Source organism: Rhinatrema bivittatum, chromosome 5 (assembly GCF_901001135.1).
Source record: "Rhinatrema bivittatum chromosome 5, aRhiBiv1.1, whole genome shotgun sequence".
Classification (NCBI taxonomy): Eukaryota; Metazoa; Chordata; class Amphibia; order Gymnophiona; family Rhinatrematidae; genus Rhinatrema; species Rhinatrema bivittatum.
The window spans coordinates 296,947,170-296,967,397 of record NC_042619.1 but is presented as its reverse complement, the minus strand read 5'-3'; the positions used below and the strand labels follow the sequence as shown (position 1 = coordinate 296,967,397).

The following is a 20,228-nucleotide window of genomic DNA, read 5'->3' as shown; positions in this document are numbered from 1 at the left end:
CCATGTGCATTCGGCAAAATCATGTCCATCCCCGATGGACACTCGGCCTGTTACATTTGCCTCGGCCCTTCCCACGACCAGGCGACATGCAAGCACTGTGGCTGCTTGTCGCCTAGGGCTCAACGACAAAGAGCTAAAAAATTGAAAAATTGAGACACGCTGCACAGGGCTCATATTCCCACCGACGCACCCATTGACGCAGACTTCTTCGGTGCAGCCAACGAAGCACATGTTGTTGAAGCAACCATCGAAGCACTCATCATCGGCGTGCCCGTTGACGCAAACGACATCGTCGAGGTCATCGACGTCAAAGCAGCCATCGATGTAGGAATCTCCGACGCACGTGGTGCTGCCATCCTTGGAGCGTCCACAGGAACCAAGACCACTTGATCCGGAGAGTGACGTCCCCTCCAATCACACACTGCTTCCACGGCCAGAGCCACACAAGCGTGCATCGGACCCCAAAAAGCCAGAATCAACCACCAGGTCAGAGGAGGAATGGGTGGATGTGTCTTCTCACTCCACCTCCCAAGATTCCTCGTCTTCAACATTTGTACAAGTCTACTCTGATCTCTCAGCAATTTCCCAATGACATCACTCCTCCAAGCAGCTGCAGGAACCCTTGCATAAGAGAATAAAGGCACGAGAAGATGTGGGCCTTCAGAAATGACGCCCACAGGCTCCCAATTCAGACATTCTCCTAGCAGCGATTCCACACCACCGCAGACGGAATCAGCCACCGGCTCTACCGTCCCCAATACCAGACATGGCCCAGCAGGCCATCACTCTGATTTTGGCCGCCCTCACAGGGTTCTTCTCCTCTCTCCAAACGGGGTTCTCGTACCCGAATCCCATCCCACTCAGCCTCCATGTATCTCCACCACAGTCGCGGGAGCCCTCACCCTGTATATCACCAAGGAATACCTTGCCCTGATAACTGCCTATTTCAGGGCAGTTATCAGGGCAAGGTATTCCTTTACCCTGCCACCGAACCTCACCGATGTCAACTCCACAACTGGATTCTTCGCCTTCGTCACCAGGGTCATCCACAGGATACCCTTCCGACCCTCCAGAACAACCCCAGGAACCCTACTCCCCTCCAGAGGATCTCTCCTATCCTAAATTCATTGACAAAGTCGGAACCACCCTAAACATTGAGATCCATAAGCTACTAGATCCAAGAGCAGAAACCTTAGGCATTTTAAAAATATTCGACCTTCCCTCAGAACCAACGGTTCTCCCTTCCCACCACGTGCTAGATGTGGTCCTGGAGAAATCCAGGGAAACACCGTTCACCATGAAACTGTTTTCCAGGAAGACCGACTTAAAGTTTCACATGAAACAATCCCCATTATACATGCCACCTCAGCTACCATATGCTTCTATCTTGGTAGAGTCGGTGATGCAGCTAAAGAAGAAAACAAGATTACACTCCAACACTCCACCGGGGAAAAACCACCGATACCTCGATGAGTTTGTCAGGAGATCCTTCCAATCTTCCATGTTGGGCACTCGCATCCACCAACACCAATTTTAAATAGTACAATATTTGTACGAATGCCTCCAAGTCGTTAAAGGTCTTCTCCCAGATGCAGCTTCAGTGGTTCTCCTACCGTAACCGATTCAGGATATGGAGGAAGGTATATGCTATCTCCTGTGTACGATATATGAAGCCTTTGAAACATCATCCAGAGCATCGGCATTGGCAATAGCTGCACGGCGCTTGGCATGGCTTCAAGTCAGTGCAATACGTGAAGATGTGCACGAGAAGCTGGCCAACCTTCCCTGTCAGGGAGATAATTTTTTCGGCAGCCGATTACAAGAGACGGTCTCCCAGCTGAAAAAACAAAGTGTGGCGGTGCAATCCTTGACCAACCTGCCGGCCCACGCCGCATTGCCTCGATGAAACTTTACCCCTCTTCGCAGGCAATCACATCAGAGTCACCCTATTGGACCTACCCTCCATATTGTCCACCTACCTATTAAAAACAACACCAGCAATCGCAGCAGCAGCAACAATGGTGAGGTAGACCCAGAGCCCAGCAACAAAAGGGTCAGCAACCCCTTGCCAACCTGAAGGCCCCACCATCTTTTTAAACTCAGCGGGGCCACCACCCCCCACAGCAGGAGGGAGGATATCGTCATTCATCAGCACCTGGTCATGAATCACTACCGATCATTGGGTTTTGGAGACAGTAAGTCACGGTTATCAACTCCATTTCATATCCAGACCCCCCCCTACCCAACCTCACCCCCATCAGTAGAGTACGAAACAATCATCTACAGCTAGTGGAAGAAATCTCAACTCTTCAGCTTCAACATGCAATCCAAGTCCTATCCACATCACTCTAGAATGTGGGTTTTTATTCCCCTTATTTCCTAATACCCAAGAAATCAGGAGGTCTTCCTCAAATATTGAACCTACGCAAGTTGAAAAAGTTTCTGATCCGAGAAAAGTTCAAGATGGTCTCCCTCAAGACTTTCCTTCCGCTTCTTCAACCCAATGATTGGATGTGCTCCCAAGAAAGAGATCTAGGCATCATAGTGGATAACACATTGAAATCGTCGGTTCATTGTGCTGCGGCAGTCAAAAAAGTAAACAGAATGTTGGGAATTATTAGAAAGGGAATGGTGAATAAAACGGACAATGTCATAATACTTCTGTATCGCTCCATGGTGAGACCGCACCTTGAATACTGTGTACAATTCTGGTTGCTGCATCTCAAAAACGATATAGTTGTGATGGAGAAGGTACAGAGAAGGGCGACCAAAATGATAAAGGGGATGGAACAGCTCCCCTATGAGGAAAGACTAAAGAGGTTAGGTCTGTTCAGCTTGGAGAAGAGACGGCTGGGGGGATATGATAGAGGTGTTTAAAATCATGAGAGGTCTAGAACGGGTAAATGTGAATCGGTTATTTACTCTTTCGGAAAATAGAAGGACTAGGGGGCACTTCATGAAGTTAGCATGTGGCACATTTAAAACTAATCGGAGAAAGTTATTTTTCACTTAATGCACAATTAAACTCTGGAATTTGTTGCCAGGGGATGTAGTTAGTGCACTTAGTGTAGCTGGGTTTAAAAAAGGATTGGATAAGTTCTTGGAGAAGTCCATTACCTGCTATTAATTGAGTTGACTTAGAAAATAGCCACTGCTATTACTAGCATCAGTAGCATGGGATAGTCTTAATTTTTGGGTACTTGCCAGGTACTTATGGCCTGGATTGGTCACTGTTGGAGATAGGATGCTGGGCTTGATGGACCCTTTGTCTGACCCAGTATGGCATGTTCTTATGCAGTCCTCACAACAGACGCTTCACACAAAGGATGGGGTGCCCATCTGGACCACCTGCAAACAGAAGTTCAATGGTCCCCTTGTGAACAATCTTATCAAATCAACCTCCTGGAGTTGAGGGCTATCAGAAATGCTCTACAAACCTTTGTCACTCACTTACAAGGCAAGAGGGTCATGGTGTATACCGACAATCAAGTAGCCATGTTCTACATCAACAAGCAAGGAGGGTCTGGTTCATGGAACTTCTGCAGAGAAGCGATCCTCATCTTAGAATGGTCAGTCCGCCATTCAATCCTTCTACAAGCAACGTACCTCCAAGGAATCGACAACAATCGAGTGGGCAGATTGAGCCTAATATTTCACCCTCACAAGTGGTCGCTACACCAAAAGGTGCCCGACGACATTTTTGCCCACTGGGGAATTCCAACCATAGACCTCTTCGCCACGGAGCAGAACTGGAAGGTGCTACGTTTCTGCTTGGTGTTTCCCAGTCCTCTCCGCACAGCACAAGATGGCCTTTCTACTCCCTTGGTCGGAAGGACTGCTGTATGCCTTTCCCCCGATTCCACTCCTTACTCGCACAATTCAGAAGTGCATACAGGATGCAGCAGATCTAAATCTGATTGCTCCGGCATGGCCCAGGCAACCCTGGTACGCTTATCTCCTACGCTTGTCAGTTGAAACTCCCCTTACATTGGACTACAGGAGTGACCTCCTATCCCAAGAGGAGGGCTCCCTTCTGCACCCGATGCAGGATTCGCTGCATCTAATGGCATGGAGATTGAACGGTCATTACTAAGTGAGCAAGGAATCTCCCAGGGCGCTCAGGAGGTCCTCATTGTCGCCAGAAAACCCTCTACCAGACGAAATTATCAGTTGAAATGGAAGCGATACTCGACCTGGTGCGTTGGTCACCACTTCGATCCATTCGGCTGCTCGCCGGAAACCCTCCTAGATTACCTACGCATGCTGTATACAGCGAGAGTGGTGACGGCTTCAGTCAGAGTCCACTTCAGTGCCATTGCAGCCTACCACAAACCACATCTAAATCTTGTAACCCACTTGTTACAAGATTCATTAGAGGCCTCTGTCATCTTCGACCCGATGTCTAAACCACAGGTGGCCTGGGATCTCAATCTCATTTTGGAGCAGCTAATGGTGCCACCATTTGAACTCATGGAGTCATCGCACATAAAATACCTCACGTGGCAGGTGATTTTTCTTGTAGCAGTGACATCAGCAAGACGAATGAGTGAACTGCAAGCGCTAGTACATTAAACACCGTATCTACAGTTTTACCCCACAAGGTGGTGCTCCGGACTCATCCCTCCTTTCTACTGAAGGTGGTTTCGGCCTTCCATCTTAATCAGTCCATCAAACTCCCGACGTTCTTTCCAAAATCCCACCAGAATGACAGAGAACATCTATTGCACACACTAGACTATAAAAGAGCATTAGCCTACTACAAAAGTCGGACTCATTCTGACATCTGAGCATCGCAACAATCTGAGCATCGCAACAATTTGTCTCCTTTAGCCCGAACGCCCCTGGCCTACCAGTGGCAAAGCAAACTATTTCCAGCTGGATTTCCTAATGCATCCAGTTCTCCTATGACAAGAGAGACATTCCGCTCCCATATAAGCCAAATGCTCATCAACGACGAGCGGTCTCCACCTCGGTGGCCCACCTATGGCATGTACCACCCATGGACATCTGCAAAGCTGCCACCTGGTTGTCTCTCCTCACCTTTACATCTCACTACTGTCTGGACCGCAGACATCCAAAGATGCCAAACTGGGAAAGGCAGTGTTGCAGCATTTTACCACATAAACAGTCCAGGCGGGCTGTCCACGGCTTCTGGGTTACACTTGAGCAGGTATTGCAACAGTACACGAACCCTTGCACATCTGGGAGCTTGAGACTCCCATGACAGCATGGCTAATTCAGCCCTGCTATCAATGGGAAAAAGCAAGTTTGCTTACTGTAAACGGTGTTTCCGTAGATAGCAGGATGAATTAGCCATGCTGACCCACCTGCCTCCCTGGACAGCCACGCCAGCGCATATTAATGCATTCTTTCTGCTATTATACAGACTGAGGAGAATCTGCCTTCCTGCACGGGAACACACGCGCAGCCGCACAGAGCTCTGTAACAGCTTTGGCAAGCTCTACCTCTCAACTCCTGATAGACGTTCCCCATGACAGCATCCTGCTATCTATGGAAACACCGTTTACAGTAAGCAAACGTGCTTTTACCCATTTTATATGTCTTTTCCTCACTAAGGTTGGTCATCACACTGATGGTCCTTGGCTAGGGTCATGTAATTACACTCCCATCAGGGCATGCAATCTTGGTTTCTGAGTGTAGCCACTAGGTGTCGCTGCTGAGCGATAGCCAATACTTTCCTCCCCCCCCCCCTCTACAAGGGCTGTGAATATGTCCTCTGCAGGGCTGGTGCTTCCATTAGGTTAACTAGGCAGTTGCCTAGAGTGCCAAGATTTTGGGGGTGGCAAAATCCTGTCAGCATGAGGTCCAAAGTGATGCTGTATCAGAACCAATGCCACCAAAGAAGGGCGCACATTGCTGGAGCCACTGCCACCAGTAGGAGGGAGCACTGTGCTGAAGCTGCCAAGTTGGGGGGGAAGTGAATGATCAAAGGTTCACCTAAGGCGCCAAATATTCTTGCACTGGCCCTGGTCCTCCATAGCAACTCCAGCTCCAGTTGGCAAGCAGACTCCTGACCCAAGCCATGAACCCAGGTCCTCTGCACTGGTCCGGTCTAGAGGTGGCACTGCTACTGGACAGCACCTGTAACCCGAATGGGGCAGTGGTAAAGCTACTACTCACACGATGTAACAGATGCTTCAGTTACTACCTTCTCTCATCCTGAGAGAGTACAGTGCACCCTAAGCCGCCTTCTTTTCCTACTGCTGCTATTAATCATTTCTATAATTCTACTAAATGTATTCTTGGAAGAGATTCCTTGTTGGGCAAATCTTTGATGTTTTCCATCATTTCCATCCTACAATCATCCTTCACTGCAGTGGGGATAATCAGCCATCTGTCTAACCCTAAATCTCCACATCCAAAGCTTTCAGATGTGGGAATGCACAGCTACACACTTAAGCAAAATTCACATCATAAAAACAAAGTGCTAGCCTTCTACTCTCTCTCTCTTTCCCTGCCCTTGCTCTCCCCTCTGCCCTCCACCCTGAAAAGGAATTTATGAAAGTCACATGTGTAAAGCATGCAGTATACAGGCAACACACGTGTATTTCTGCAAGGGTGAAACCAACCATGGTGCATCCAGTGAGCATTAATAGCTGCCCCTCAACCAAGTCAAACTGCTTGACATCAGAACCACCATCTTATCTGGATTATGGGGATGCTTAATACAGGGCTGTGTTCATATTCTCCGATCTGTTGACTTACCCCTGCTTGCAGCTGTAAAACTATAACTTGAGTTTGTAAGGAGTGCAGGATTTGGTGGGAAAGGTAAAGGTAGTGGAGCCACTTGGCAATAGTGATCATAACATGATCAAATTTGAACTAATGACTGGAAGGGGGACAATAGTAAATCTACAGCTCTAACACTAAACTTTCAAACGGGAAACTTTGATAAAATGAGGAAAATAGAAAAAAACTGAAAGTCTAAGCTGCAAAGATTAAGAGTGTACAACCGGCATGGACATTGTTTAGAAATACAATCTTAGAAGCGCAGTCCAGATGTATTTCATGCATTAAGAAAGGTGGAACAAAGGCAAAAAGATTACTAGCATGGTTAAAAGGTGAGGTAAAAGAGGCTATTTTAGCCAAAAAAAATCCTTCAAGAATTGGAAGAAGGATCCATCTGAAGAAAAGAGGAAAAAGCATAAGCATTGTCAAGTTAAGTGTAAAACATTGATAAGACAGGTTAAGAGCATATGGAGTCTATAGTACTCATTTTTGCTTAATGTGATTCTATGATATCTTATGTAATCATAACAATGTGCTTGGAGAAGGGAGGGGGGAATGACTAACAACTAATAACTGATGTATAATGTTATTGTATCACTAAACAGAAGCGAACACCTCTCAATTAGTTGTAAAGTGTAACACTCTAGAGAGGGAAATAGTTTTATAACTATTTACCACCACCACCACATATCAAAGACTAGACTAGAGACAATATCATAGGCATTCGCTCACGGTGGACTTTTAATCCGCTGTCTCTCGCCCGCAATGGGCCGCAGGCAGTAATCAGCCTGTGAGCTCAAAGATTTTTTAATCATCTATTGTCTCATGTCTACTCATCCAACACTCCAAAATCCATTTTTTATTAGTAAATCTACCTTATAAATGGCCTGTGACCGACGGCCCGCAAATGCGCGGTAGAGACCAGCTCTACCGCGCATGTGCGGGCGAGCACGTCGCTCTGAGGCAGCTTCAGAAAGAAAAAAAATGGCGGCGTCCAGTGGCAGCAGCGGGCAGCGGCGGCGGTACCGGCAGCGGGCGGCGACGGCGGTAGCGAGCGGCGGCGGTAGCGACGGCGGTAGCGGCGACGGCGGTAGCGGGCGGTAGCGAGGGAGGGAGAAGAGAGAGAGAGGGAGGGACGGACTGAGTGGGAGGGAGGGACGGAGAGAGAGAGTGGGAGGGAGTGACTGAGTGGGAGGGAGGGACTGAGTGAGAGGGAGGGAGTGGGACTGAGTGAGAGGGAGAGGGGGGACTGAGGGAGGGAGTGGGACTGGGAGAGAGGGAGGGAGTGGGACTGAGGGAGAGTGAGTGGGACTGAGTGAGTGAGAGGGAGGGGGGAGGGAGTGACTGAGTGGGAGGGAGGGATTGAGTGAGGGGGAGGGACTGAGGGAGGGAGTGGGACTGAGGGAGAGAGAGGGAGGGAGGGAGTGGGACTGAGGGAGAGGACGGAGGGAGTGGGGACTGAGTGAGTGAGAGGGAGGGAGAGAGGGGGGAGGGAGTGAGTGAGACTGAGTGGGAGGGAGGGACTGAGTGATAGGAGAGGGAGGGTGGGGAGGAGTGGGTGAGGGAGGGGGTGGTGAAGAGTGAGGGGAGAGAGAAAGAGGGGGAGGTGAGAGACAGAGGGATGTAGCCCGTTTTAACGGGCTTAACGGCTTGTTTATATATAAACCATTAAAGTGCAAATTGTTCAAACAACTTATTTTGTATCTTTTCAATTGAAAGATACAAAATAAGTTGTTTGAACAATTTGCACTTTAATGGTTTATATATAAATTTACTAATAAAAAATGGATTTTGGAGTGTTGGATGGGTAGACATGAGACAATAGATGATTAAAAAATCTTTGAGCTCACAGGCTGATTACTGCCTGCGGCCCATTGCGGGCGAGAGACAGCGGATTAAAAGTCCACCGTGAGCGAATGCCTATGATATTGTCTCTAGTCTAGTCTTTGATATGTGGTGGTGGTAAATAGTTATAAAACTATTTCCCTCTCTAGAGTGTTACTCTTTAATGTTATTGTATTGCATATGAATATAAGAAAAATGCTGGCGGAAGTTTAATGTAACCACGAGTCCTTGTTATCTGTATTTTATTTTGCCAATAAAGCTTTAAATTTAAAAAAAAAAAAACAGGCTAAGAGAGAATTTGAAATGAAGTTGGTTGTAGAGGCAAAAACTCATAATAAAACTTTTTAAAATATATCGGAAGCAGGAAACCTGCGAGGGAGTCGACTGGATCGTTAGATGACTGAGGAGTTGAAAGGGGCTCTTAGGAAAGATAAGGCCATTGCAGAAAGACTAAATGAAGCTTCTGTGTTTAATAATGAGGATGTTGAGGAGATACCGGTTCCGGAGATGGTTTTCAAAGGTGATGAGTTAGATGAACTGAACCAAATCACTGTGAATCTGGAAAATGTAGTAGGCCAGATTGACAAACTAAAGATTAGCAAATCACCTGGACTGGATGGTATGCACCCCAGGGTTGTGAAGGAACTCAAAAATGAAATTTCAGATTTATTAGTTAAAATTTGTAACCTATCATTAAAATCATCCATTATACCTGAAAACTTGAGGGTGGCCAATGTAACCCCAATATTTAAAAAGGACTCTAGGGGTGATCCGGGAAACTATAGTCCAGTGAGCCTGACTTCAGTGCCAGGAAAAATAGTGGAAACTATTCTAAAGATCAAAATCGTAGAGTATATAGAAAGACATGGTTTAATGGAACACAGTCAGCATGGCTTTACCTAAGGCAAGTCTTGCCTCACAAATCTGCTTCATTTTTTGAAGGGGTTAATAATGGAGAAATTACTTACCTGATAATTTCGTTTTCCTTAGTGTAGACAGATGGACTCAGAACCAATGAGTATTGTGCTCTTCTGCTAGCAGATGGGAGATGGAGACAGATTTCAAAGCTGACGTCACTCTAGATATACCCCTGCAGTAATCTCAGCTCTTCAGTATTCTCTTCGAAAAGCCATTGTGGATATATCTTTGCTTAAATAACTTGATTAAACTTGAGTAGAACTTGAACTGGTTCAACTAATTTCCAAACTGGAGACCGCCAGTGCACTCAACCAATTAACGCGACACCAGATAAACTGTGGGTGTCTTGAACTAGGGATAGGCCACGGCTTAGTCTCGAGATTTGCTATCCAAGGTTCTCCTTTTCTGGGGCAGCCGTGGGCGGGATGCTGTCCATCTGTCTACACTAAGGAAAATGAAATTATCAGGTAAGTAATTTCTCCATTTCCTAGCGTGTAGCCAGATAGACTCAGGACCAATGGAATGTACAAAAGCTACTCCCAGTAGGGCGGGAGGCTGCCCGTGGCCCACTTAATACTGCCCTTGCGAAAGCTGTGCCTTCTCGGGCCTGAACATCCAGGCGGTTGAACCTGGAGAAGGTGTGTATGGAGAACCATGTCGCCGCCTGACAGATCTCAGCGGGCGACAGCAGCTTGGTTTCTGCCCAAGAGACTGCATGAGCCCTCGTAGAATGAGCCTTAACCTGTAGAGGTAAGGGCTTTCCTGTCTCTATGTAGGCTGCCTTGATTACTTCTTTGATCCAGCGGGCTATGGTCGCTCGCGAGGCCACTTCTCCTTGTTTCTTCCCGCTGTGAAGAACGAACAAGAGGTCCTTTTTGCGCACCGGTTCCGATCTTTCCAGGTACTGCACTAGGAGTCTGCCGACATTTAGATGGCGAAGAAAGCGTGAGTCTTCTGAGTCCTTATGTTCATCCGGAGATGTAGCGAGATGGTTTGGTTCAAGTGAAACTCGGAAACCACTTTTGGTAGGAAGGAGGGGACAGTGCGTAAGGTTCCAGGTGTAAACCTAAGGAACGGTTCCCGACCGGATAGTGCCTGTAGTTCAGAGATGCGACGAGCTGAACACATTGCCACCAGGAATACCATCTTCAATGTTAAGAGGCGTAGTGGCAGACTGCGAGTTGGTCTGAAGGAAGCCCCAGCTAGGAAGTCTAATACTAGATTGAGATTCCATAGAGGCACCGGCCACTTTAGGGGTGGTCGGAGTTATTTAACCCCTTTCAGTAAGCGGGACAAATCCGGATGGGTTGATAGCCGGATACCGCCCACTTCAGCTCTGAAGCAGGCCAGTGCGGCTACTTGGACCTTGAGGGAGTTGAGGGACAACCCCTTCTTCATACCGTCCTGTAGGAACTTCAGAATCATGGGAATCTTGGCTGACTGTGAGAGAATCCCGCGGTCCTCACACCAGGCTTCGAATACTCTCCAGATCCGTATGTATGACAGGAATGTGGAGAACTTGCGCGCTCGGAGCAGGGTGTCAATCACGGCCTTTGAGTAACCACGCTTCTTCAGGTGAGTCCTCTCAAGGGCAAGCCCATAAGAGAGAATCGAGATGGATCTTCATGGAGAATCGGGCCCTGCCGGAAAAGGTCCCTGTGTGGAGGTAGGCACAGAGGGTTCCCCGCAAGGAGTCTTTGCATGTCTGCATACCATGGTCGTCTTGGTCAATCCGGGGCCACTAGTAGAACTAGTCCCCTGTGATGTTCTATCTTGCGGATGACCCTGCCCAGTAGTGGCCATGGGGGGAAGGCGTACAGTAGGTCTTCCTCTGGCCAAGTTTGGATGAGAGCATCGATTCCTTGGGATTGTGGCTCTTATCTGCATCTGAAGAACCTGGGGGCTTGGGCACTGAGACGGGTGGCCAGTAGACCCATGGCTGGGAGGCCCTAGTGATTTACTATCAGTTGGAAGGCTGTGGTCGACAGCATCCATTCCCCTGGGTCCAAGCTCTCTCTGCTGAGGAAGTCTGCTGAGACATTGTCTTTTCCTGCGATGTGGGAGGCCGAGATCCCTTGTAGATTTATCTCCGCCCATGCCATGAGAGGGTCTATCTCCAGAGACACCTGCTGGTTCTTGGTTCCTCCCTGGCAGTTGATGTAAGCAACCGCTGTTGCGTTGTCCGATATTACTTGAATTGCTTTGCCTGAATTGCAGGCACGCTAGTCTGACTGCTCGAGCTTCTAGGCGGTTTATGTTCCATTCCGCCTCTTCCTTGTTCCATTGTCCCTGGGCTGTCAGTTCCTGACAGCGGGCTCCCCACCCTCGCAGGCTCGCATCCATGGTGAGCAAGACCCAGTTCGGTGGGGATAGGCTTACTCCTCTGTTTAGGTGGTCTTTCTGTGGCCACCACTGGAGCTGCTGGCAGTTGGAGGCAAATTGAGTAGTCCTGGGGCAGTGGGTTCCATCGTGACAGTAAGGAGTGCTGGAGCGGTCACATATGGGCCCTTGCCCAAGGGATGACCTCCAGGGTTGATGCCATGAGACCGAGGACTTGAAGATAGTCCCATACCTTGGGGCGTGCATTGGTCATCAATCGTCATAATTGTTCTTTCAGTTTCCTTCTCTTCGGAGGAGGGAGGAAGACTTTGTTCTGTTTGGTGTCAAAACGGGCCCCCAGGTACTCTAGCGATTGAGAGGGCTGCAGACTGCTCTTGCCCGTGTTCACAATCCAACCGAGTTCCTACAGTAGGCTCTTGACTCTGCTGGTCACCTGCCAGCTCTCTTCCAAAGACTTTAACCTGATTAGCCAATCATCCAGGTAAGGGTGTACCAAGATCCCTTCCTTCCTCAGTGTTGTCACCACGACCACCATGATTTTGGTGAAGGTTCTGGGGACAGTTGCTAGACCGAAGAGTAGTGCTCAGAACTGGTAATGGTGACCCAGTATCGCAAAGCGCAGGAAGCGCTGGTGATCCTGATGGACTGAGATGTGAAGGTAGGCTTTGGAAAGGTCCAGGGAGGTTAGAAACTCTCCCGGTTGTACTGCCATTATTACGGAGCGAAGAGTTTCCATGCAGAAGTGTAGAACCTGCAGAAATTGGTTGACGTTCTTGAGATCCAAGATGGGCCAGAATGATCCTTCCTTCTTGGGAACGATAAATTAGATGGAATAGCGCCCCGTATTTTATTGGGGCGTGGGAACCGATTATTGCCTTCAAACTGAGTAGTCTTGTTAGAGTGGTTTCTACTGCCAGTCTCTTGGAGTGGGAATGGCAGGGTGACATCATCAATTTGTCTTAAGGGATGTTGCAGAACTCCAGAGAGTAACCTTCTCGAATGTTTAGAACCCATTTGTCCAATGTTATCTTGACCCATCTTTGGTAGAAGAGGGCAAGTCGACCCCCTATATCCTCTTCCTGTGGATGGGTCGGCTCATTCTCATTGTGGAGCACGGCTGGAGCCTGCCCCCAAGCCTGCTTCTCTCTTGGTCTGTCTGTTCCAAAAGGGCTGGGACCTTCCGGAGGGATGACGTGCCTGGAACTGCAAGTTCCTGTAGGGTCAAAAGCACTGCGATCCTCTGCCCTTGGTTCTTCTGGGGGAGGGACGCTGAGATCTTTTACTCCTATTTTCCGGTAGATGAGGCACTGGGGATTCACCCCATTTGCTGGCTAACTTCTCCAATTCCCTTCCAAACAAGAGAGATCCTTTAAAAGGCATTCTTGTGAGATTCGCTTTAGATGTCACATCCGCAGACCAATTCCGTAGCCATAGTTGTCTTCTGGCTGCCACTACTGACGCAATGCCCCTGGCTGAGGTGCGCACCAGGTCTGAGCTTGTGTCCGTGAGGAAGACTGCTGCAGGTTCCATCGTCTCACCGGTATACATTTCGGAGTTATTTGCCTCTCTCTCGAGGAGCAAGCAGGAACGTGCCACCAGTGCGCAGCAAGAAGCAATCTGCAGTGTCATTGCTGTTGCGTCAAAGGCCTACTTAAGGATGGATTCCAATCGTCTGTCCTAAGTGTCCTTCAATACAGCCCCTCCCTCAACAGGAATCGTTGTTCACTTTGAGACAGCACACACCATGGCGTCCACTTTCGGGAAACGCAGGTGTTCCTTGGTCGCTGGTTCTAGAGGGTATAGGGCTTCCAAGGCCCGACCCCTTTTGAAGCTGGCCCATGCCAGACCCGACCCCTTTTGAAGCTGGCCCATGCCAGGCCCGACCCCTTTTGAAGCCGACCCATGCCAGGTCAATCAGTTCCTAGATGGTTTCCATCATTGGAAAGTAGTACGAGGCCTTACAAAGGGACATCAAGATGGGGTTCTTCTTTGGTTCTGCCATAGGGTCCGTGCCAGGAATACCCAGAGTCTTCAGAGTCTGGGAAACAAGGGTTGGTAATTCGTCCTTGTGGAAGAAGCGAAGCATGGCTCAGTATGGTTCCATTCCTGGAGGGATTTCTCCTTCTTCCAGGGAGTCACTCATCATCTGAGGTGTCTGGGTCCCTGTTAGGGAAGTTCTTGGTTAGGCGAGGCATGTCTCGAGGCATCCGAACCGGGCCGGGAGGATCTTGTGCTTCCAGCGGGGGTTGAGCCTGGGGTGCAGCTGGGGCTGATTGCGCCTGAAGGCTTGCAGCCCTTGGAAAAATTCCAACCAGTAGAAGGTCCCTGGGTCCATGTTAACCCCAAGGGGAGTCGGAGTAGGGGCCCCAGAGATTCTCTCCTTTGCGGAAGCCATCTCGGAGATGCATAGGTCCAGGGAGCTATTGTCAGTAGTTCCGGAATCATCTCTTGACAGTAAGGGGCCAGGCTTTGGTTCCCCCTGGGCTTCTTCGCAATGTTGACACAGGCAGGACTCCAATTCAAGCTGCATGGCTCTTATGTGGCAGGCTGTGCAAAGAGAGTGCCTTCTGGCCTTCTTGGGTGCTGGTGCCATTGTCTCTATGTGTTTGCGTGCGTGCGTGCAGTTGTAAACGTGGCTTTGCGTGTAGATATGTGCCCGGGTGTGCTCAGTTGTGCGTGCCGGGTGCACTCAGTTGTGCGCATGGGGTGTGCTCAGTTGTGCGTGCCGCTGTGCGCGCAGATATGCGCGCGTTTGTATTGGACATGCGCAAGTTAGGCGCATCGGCCATCCGGCCTGCCCCGCGTATACCGCCGGTCGAGAAGAGAAGATGGCACCAACGACTCCCCCCTCCTGCGTAAGATGGCGCCCCCCCGAGGGTCTCTACGTGTGTGGACCCTTGCACCGGATCGGGGCCTAGCCCAACCAAGGCTGCTCAACCCGATCGGTGCTCCCTTCTAACCTCGCTGGGGACGGATTCGGAACAGCAATCCGAGCTCTGGAGACCGGAGACCTGAATTTAAAATTTTTTCTTACCTGGTATCGGCGCATACCAATCGTGTGTCGGACGGTCTCCAGTTGCAGGAGGAGAGGGAATTACCTTCACCGCCATGCTCGTTTCTGCACCCACTGCCTTTCAGCCACACTGGGGGCTAAGTCCACGCCGGGAACCGACTACCGGGCCAAGGCACACCTCTGAGGGATGCCGGAGATCAACCTCAGGAATTCTCGACGGGGGGAGGGACCCTTAGGTATCACCACAGGAGAGCAGGGCTAGATCTTCCATAAGGTAAATTTTGTTTTTTCTTTGCTGTAATTCTTAACACTATTCTAGTGTGTGGGATAGTGTCCGCATCTGCTAGGAGACGGAGAGATACTGAAGAGCTGAGGTTACTGCAGGGGTATATCTAGAGTGATGTCAGCTTTGAAATCTGACTCCGTCTCCCATCTGCTAGCAGAAGAGCACAAAACCCATTGGTCCTGAGTCCATCTGGCTACACGCTAGGAAAACATGTGGATAAAGGTGAACCGGTAGATGTGGTGTATTTGGATTTTCAGAAGGCGTTTGACAAAGTCCCTCATGAAAGACTTCTAAGAAAACTAAAAAGTCATGGGATAGGAGGCAATGTCCTTTCGTGGGTTACAAACTGGTTAAAAGACAGGAACAGAGAATAGGATTAAATGGTCAATTTTCACAGTGGAAAAAGATAAACAGTGGAGTGCCTCAGGGATCTGTATTTGGATCAGTGCTTTTCACTATATTTATAAATGATCTGGAAAGGAATACAATGAGTGAGGTAATCAAATTTGCAGATGATACAAAATTATTCAGAGTAGTTAAATCACAAGCGGATTGTGATAAATTACAGGAGGACCTTGCGAGACTGGAAGATTGGGCATCCAAATGGCAGATGAAATTTAATGTGGACAAGTGCAAGGTGATGCATATAGGGAAAAATAGCCATTGTTGTAGTTACAGGATGTAAGATTCCATAATAGGAACTACCATCCTGGAAAAGGATCTAGGCATCATAGTGGATAATACATTGAAATTGTCAGCTCAGTGTGCTGTGGCAGTCAACAAAGCAAACAGAATGTTAGGAATTATTAGAAAGGGAATGGTGAATAAAATGGAAAATGTCTTAATGCATCTGTATTGCTCCATCGTGAGACCGCATCTTGAGTACTGTGTACAATTCTGGTTGCGCATCTAAAAAAAGATATAGTTGCACTGGAGAAGGTACAGAGAGGGGCAACCAAAATGATAAAGGGGATGGTATAGCTCCCCTATGAGGAAAGGCTAAAGACGTTAGGACTGTTCCACTGGAGAAGAGACTGCTAAGTGGGGATATGTTAGAGGTCTATAAAATCATAACAGGTCTAGAACGGATAAATGTGAATTGGTTATTTACTTTTTCAGATAACAGAAGGACTAGGGGGTATTCCATGAAGTTAGTATGTAGCACATTTAAAACTAATCGGAGAAAATTCTTTTTCTCTCAACGCACAATTAAGCTCTGGAATTTGTTGCCAGAGGATATGGTGTTAGTACAGTTAGTGTAGCTGGGTTTAAAAAAGGTTTGGATAAGTTCTTGGAGAAGAAGGCCATTAACTGCTATTAATCAAGTTGACTTAGGGAATATCCACTGCTATTATTGTCATTAGTAGTTTGAGATCTATTTTGGTTACAAGTATTTGCCAAGTTCTTGTAACCTGAATTGGCCACTGTTGGAAACAGGATGCTGGGCTTGATGGACCCTCGATCTGACCCTGTTTGGCAACTTATTAGGTTCTTATGAGTATTAAAAGCTGCACCCAACAGCCCAGGTATACTAAAAGTTGAGAGCACTTGGCCAGTCAAAAAGTCAAGCTTTAAAGCTGCAACACTCACTGGAGTCTTCAATGTGCCTGTATCTTGGCTCCTTTATTTCTTCTTTTGGGTTTATTCCTAGGTCTCCTATATTCATTGCCCTAATATATTTTAATTCTCTTTTAATTTTTTTTTTTTTGGTGGGGGAATTAAAAGTTTTATGTACATAGACCCTATATATATATTATTAAAAAATGTCCTTTTCGGAGTCCATTCTTCAGCTGCCCTTGCTGTATTCTTACCTTACGAGTGTCAATGCGAAACCTGCATGAGGTCCTGATGAAGAGCAGCACAGTAATGCTCCCAATTTACTTGCAATTTGTAAAGGTTAGAAGGACTGAAGGAAATAGGGCTTTTAATAACTTTACATTCTAATAACTCCCAAGGAGTGAGATAAATATCAGAGCACAGAAGGAAGGTCTTAATGATTTTTTTTCTTTTAATTGCAAACTGCATCATTCCCAATATTTCTGTTAGCTTGAAAGCTGCCGTACCAGGGCCATTACCTGTATTTTGCTGGAGTGTCTGTATATCCACTGTCTCCTGCTTGATTTTCTCTGGGGTAGCCAGTTTTTCCTTCTGCAGTTTCTTCTTCTCAGCTGCAGCTTTCTTGGCTTCCATCTGCCTCTGCCTGCAGGACTTTGCTGGCTCTGGTAGCTTCCTGACCTCACGGGGGAACGAGGTGAGCACCTGGATTGCCCCATTGTTCATCTTCTCGCGCTGGTTCTCCTCACTGCCGAACTCATCAGTGCTGGCAACTTTGTACAGCGGCAGCACGTGCAACTGCTCGTCGTCTGGGATCTGCCCAGTGACGCGATTGTCTTCTTTTGTCAAGGTGCACACCTGCAGCGAAAAGGCAGCTTTCACCGTTATGGTACAGAGTGGCCAGGGAAGAAACCCCTCCACCAGAAACTGTGTCGGAATGTAAATACTGGATTCTTTGCAGGTTGTGATGAGCATATAATAAATTAACCAAAAAGGATGTACAAGACCACACAGAGACCTGCACATCTGAAGACAGGACCTGTGTACTCCCAAGATCTTATCACAGCTCCTTTGGGAGGACGTGCATGTGGGTGGGGATCTGGGGGCCATGTGCACCAGGTTTTGGAAGGAGTCAGTCTGTGGTTCCCTGCTGATAACAGTCACTGCAGTGGCTGGGTGACAGAGGGAAGAAGGCAAGTAGCAGTTATCAATGCAGGTTCATGGCACAGTAAGCCCTAGCTAGGGCAGTTTCCAATTGAGCTGAAAACCACTGGGCTAAATTTAAAATAGATTTTGATGCATGCCCCAGAGAAGCCTAGAGCAGAAGACTGAGACACATCATGGAAAATGTCTTGCAAAATGGAATTTCTCTTTTGTACTGTTTTAAACTTTAACTTTTAATCTTTTCTTTTACTGTTTGTGTAACTCGGCTGGAGTTTCAGTAGAGCCATAGCACACTGCGACGCCATTTAATTGCTCAAATTCCAATTTTGCTGCTTCTTTGACTACAAATTGGGATAGAGTAGGAAGGGGGAGATCCGCCAATGAGGAGAAATACATTTTGTAGCAGATCTCCAGATATTACAGTCGCTTGACTTTCAGATTACTGCACAGTACCAATGAATCAATAAAGGGATTTATTTCACGAACTGACATCGCTGGATAATGTCTTCCTTTTTTTTTTTTTTTTTTGGACCCAGCAGTTTTCCAGCTTAATTGGAACCAGGGCTGGGAGTCTGGTGCCCTCAGTTTGGATTTTCCCCTTATTTTATATTCCAAGTCCCCCTCCTCCAATACCTAATCTGGTTATTGCAGCAGCGCTCTAGGGCTTCTTCTAGAGCCCTGCAATCATGGACCCTGAATCCTGCCACTAGGTGCTGTCCTTGAGCAACAGCAACAACTCCCTCAATGGGGGCTGTGAGCGCCGTCTCTGTGGTGTCCCCAGCCTCAGCCGAGACCCAGGGGGCCTTCTGCATGGCAGAGCTCCCTGCCACGGAGTCCCCGGATCAGCCCGGACAACGTCTCAGAAGGAGAGTTGCCAAGTCACCCGGCCTCTGGAGGGAAGCGCCATTTATTTATTTATTTGGGAACATCTGAAATTCTGCCTTTTCCCAAAGCTGGTCTCAAGGTGCATTACAATAAGTTTATATGAGCAGAGGCATTAGCATAGCTTACAAATGAAATCAGAACTTGCCATTAACGTATTATGGGGATTCAGCATAGACAAACCCATTTGTGAATAGTTTCGCGGCCCAGTTGTGTCCCTGTTGAGTGTATCACAGACCCTCGTTGGGTGTTCTTTAGGCGAGTCCTGATCTCTGACACCCTCCTTTCCCCATATTTGATGCCGTTTGTTACCGGTAGTTTCTCGGGTGGGGGCCAGCAACTTTCTCTTGCTACGTTAGCTCAGTTGGAACCAGAGTTGGGATCTGATGCCATGAGCCTTCATTCACCACTACTCAGGGATTTTTCTCCCCTGTTTTATATTGCCTCCCAACTTACTTTAGGCAATGCTGCTGAGGGCCTTACACCGCTCTCTCCTTCCAGAAGCCTACAATTGTAAATTCTAAATTCAGCCACTAGGTGTCACCACTGTGCAATGATTATGATTCTCTCCCCACCATCAAGGGCTATGATTGCTACCTTCACAGTTATCCCCAGCCCCAGCCAACCCAGTCAGTGGAAGTGCTACCGAGTCACCAGGCCAGCCCTTTTGGTACCTGTACTGACATCAAATGGAAGAAGCAGGGACCACAAATCCCACACTGCACTGGGCTGCGATGGTGAAAATTCAGGAATGATCAAAAGTCTCCCTCCAGAAACTGGGTCACTCTGCAGCTCTGAAGAATCATCCTGAGCTTTGTACTGCACTGCCTTGACCACTTGCAAAAAGACTCTTATTATAAATGCACACATGCTAGCACAGAAACCAGAAAAAAACCAGTAAGCTTAGCCATCTGACCTAAAGCCCATCCCAGGACACATGGGAAATATTCTGAAGAGGAACACTCAGAACAGGTTCAAACAGGATCAAATCATGCCCCATAAAAATTAAGGAAGTTGCGATCTCAGAATCGAGAACTGAAAATCTGACCCACTGATTGCACTCCTGTTTTTTTTTTTTGTTTTTTTTTTAAATTTTGCGGTGGTTTCAAAATGTGGCCATGCTAGCAAAAGATTCATGAGTGAACTTCTCCCAAAGAACTCCAACAGCTTCTTTGTTGCTTACCACGGTGCATCCATTGTAGAGATTGTGCTGGTCTTTGTGAGCATGCGCACAGAAATCCATGCAAGCCGTCACTCCAGAGAACGGGCGACCCTCTTTCAGGCCAAGCCGACAGTCTATTGCGGTGTCCTCATTCCTGACCTGCAGCAACAGGACATGGCAGAGAGTCAGCTCACGGCGATGGAGGTGACCAGTGGACAGCTCAGAACTAGGGAACCTTCCTTTTCAGTTTCTATTTTACTTTTCTCTGGAAGTTATCGGTATTTATTATAACGAACAAAAATGGGAGAATAATC

General features: G+C 47.8%; 1 protein-coding gene across 2 annotated transcripts in view; it reads right to left on the bottom strand.

Annotated features, from left to right (window-relative positions):
- TET3 (tet methylcytosine dioxygenase 3) overlaps positions 1–20,228 on the bottom strand; it is a 240,659-nt gene that overhangs the window by 7,067 nt on the left and 213,364 nt on the right. For both annotated transcript variants that reach the window (XM_029604150.1, XM_029604151.1), the window contains exons 10-11: positions 19,936–20,073; positions 17,228–17,564 (exon numbers count right to left, since the gene is read on the bottom strand). In XM_029604150.1, coding sequence (XP_029460010.1) covers positions 17,228–17,564; positions 19,936–20,073 — 475 coding nt within the window. The remainder of the gene's footprint in view (positions 1–17,227; positions 17,565–19,935; positions 20,074–20,228) is intronic.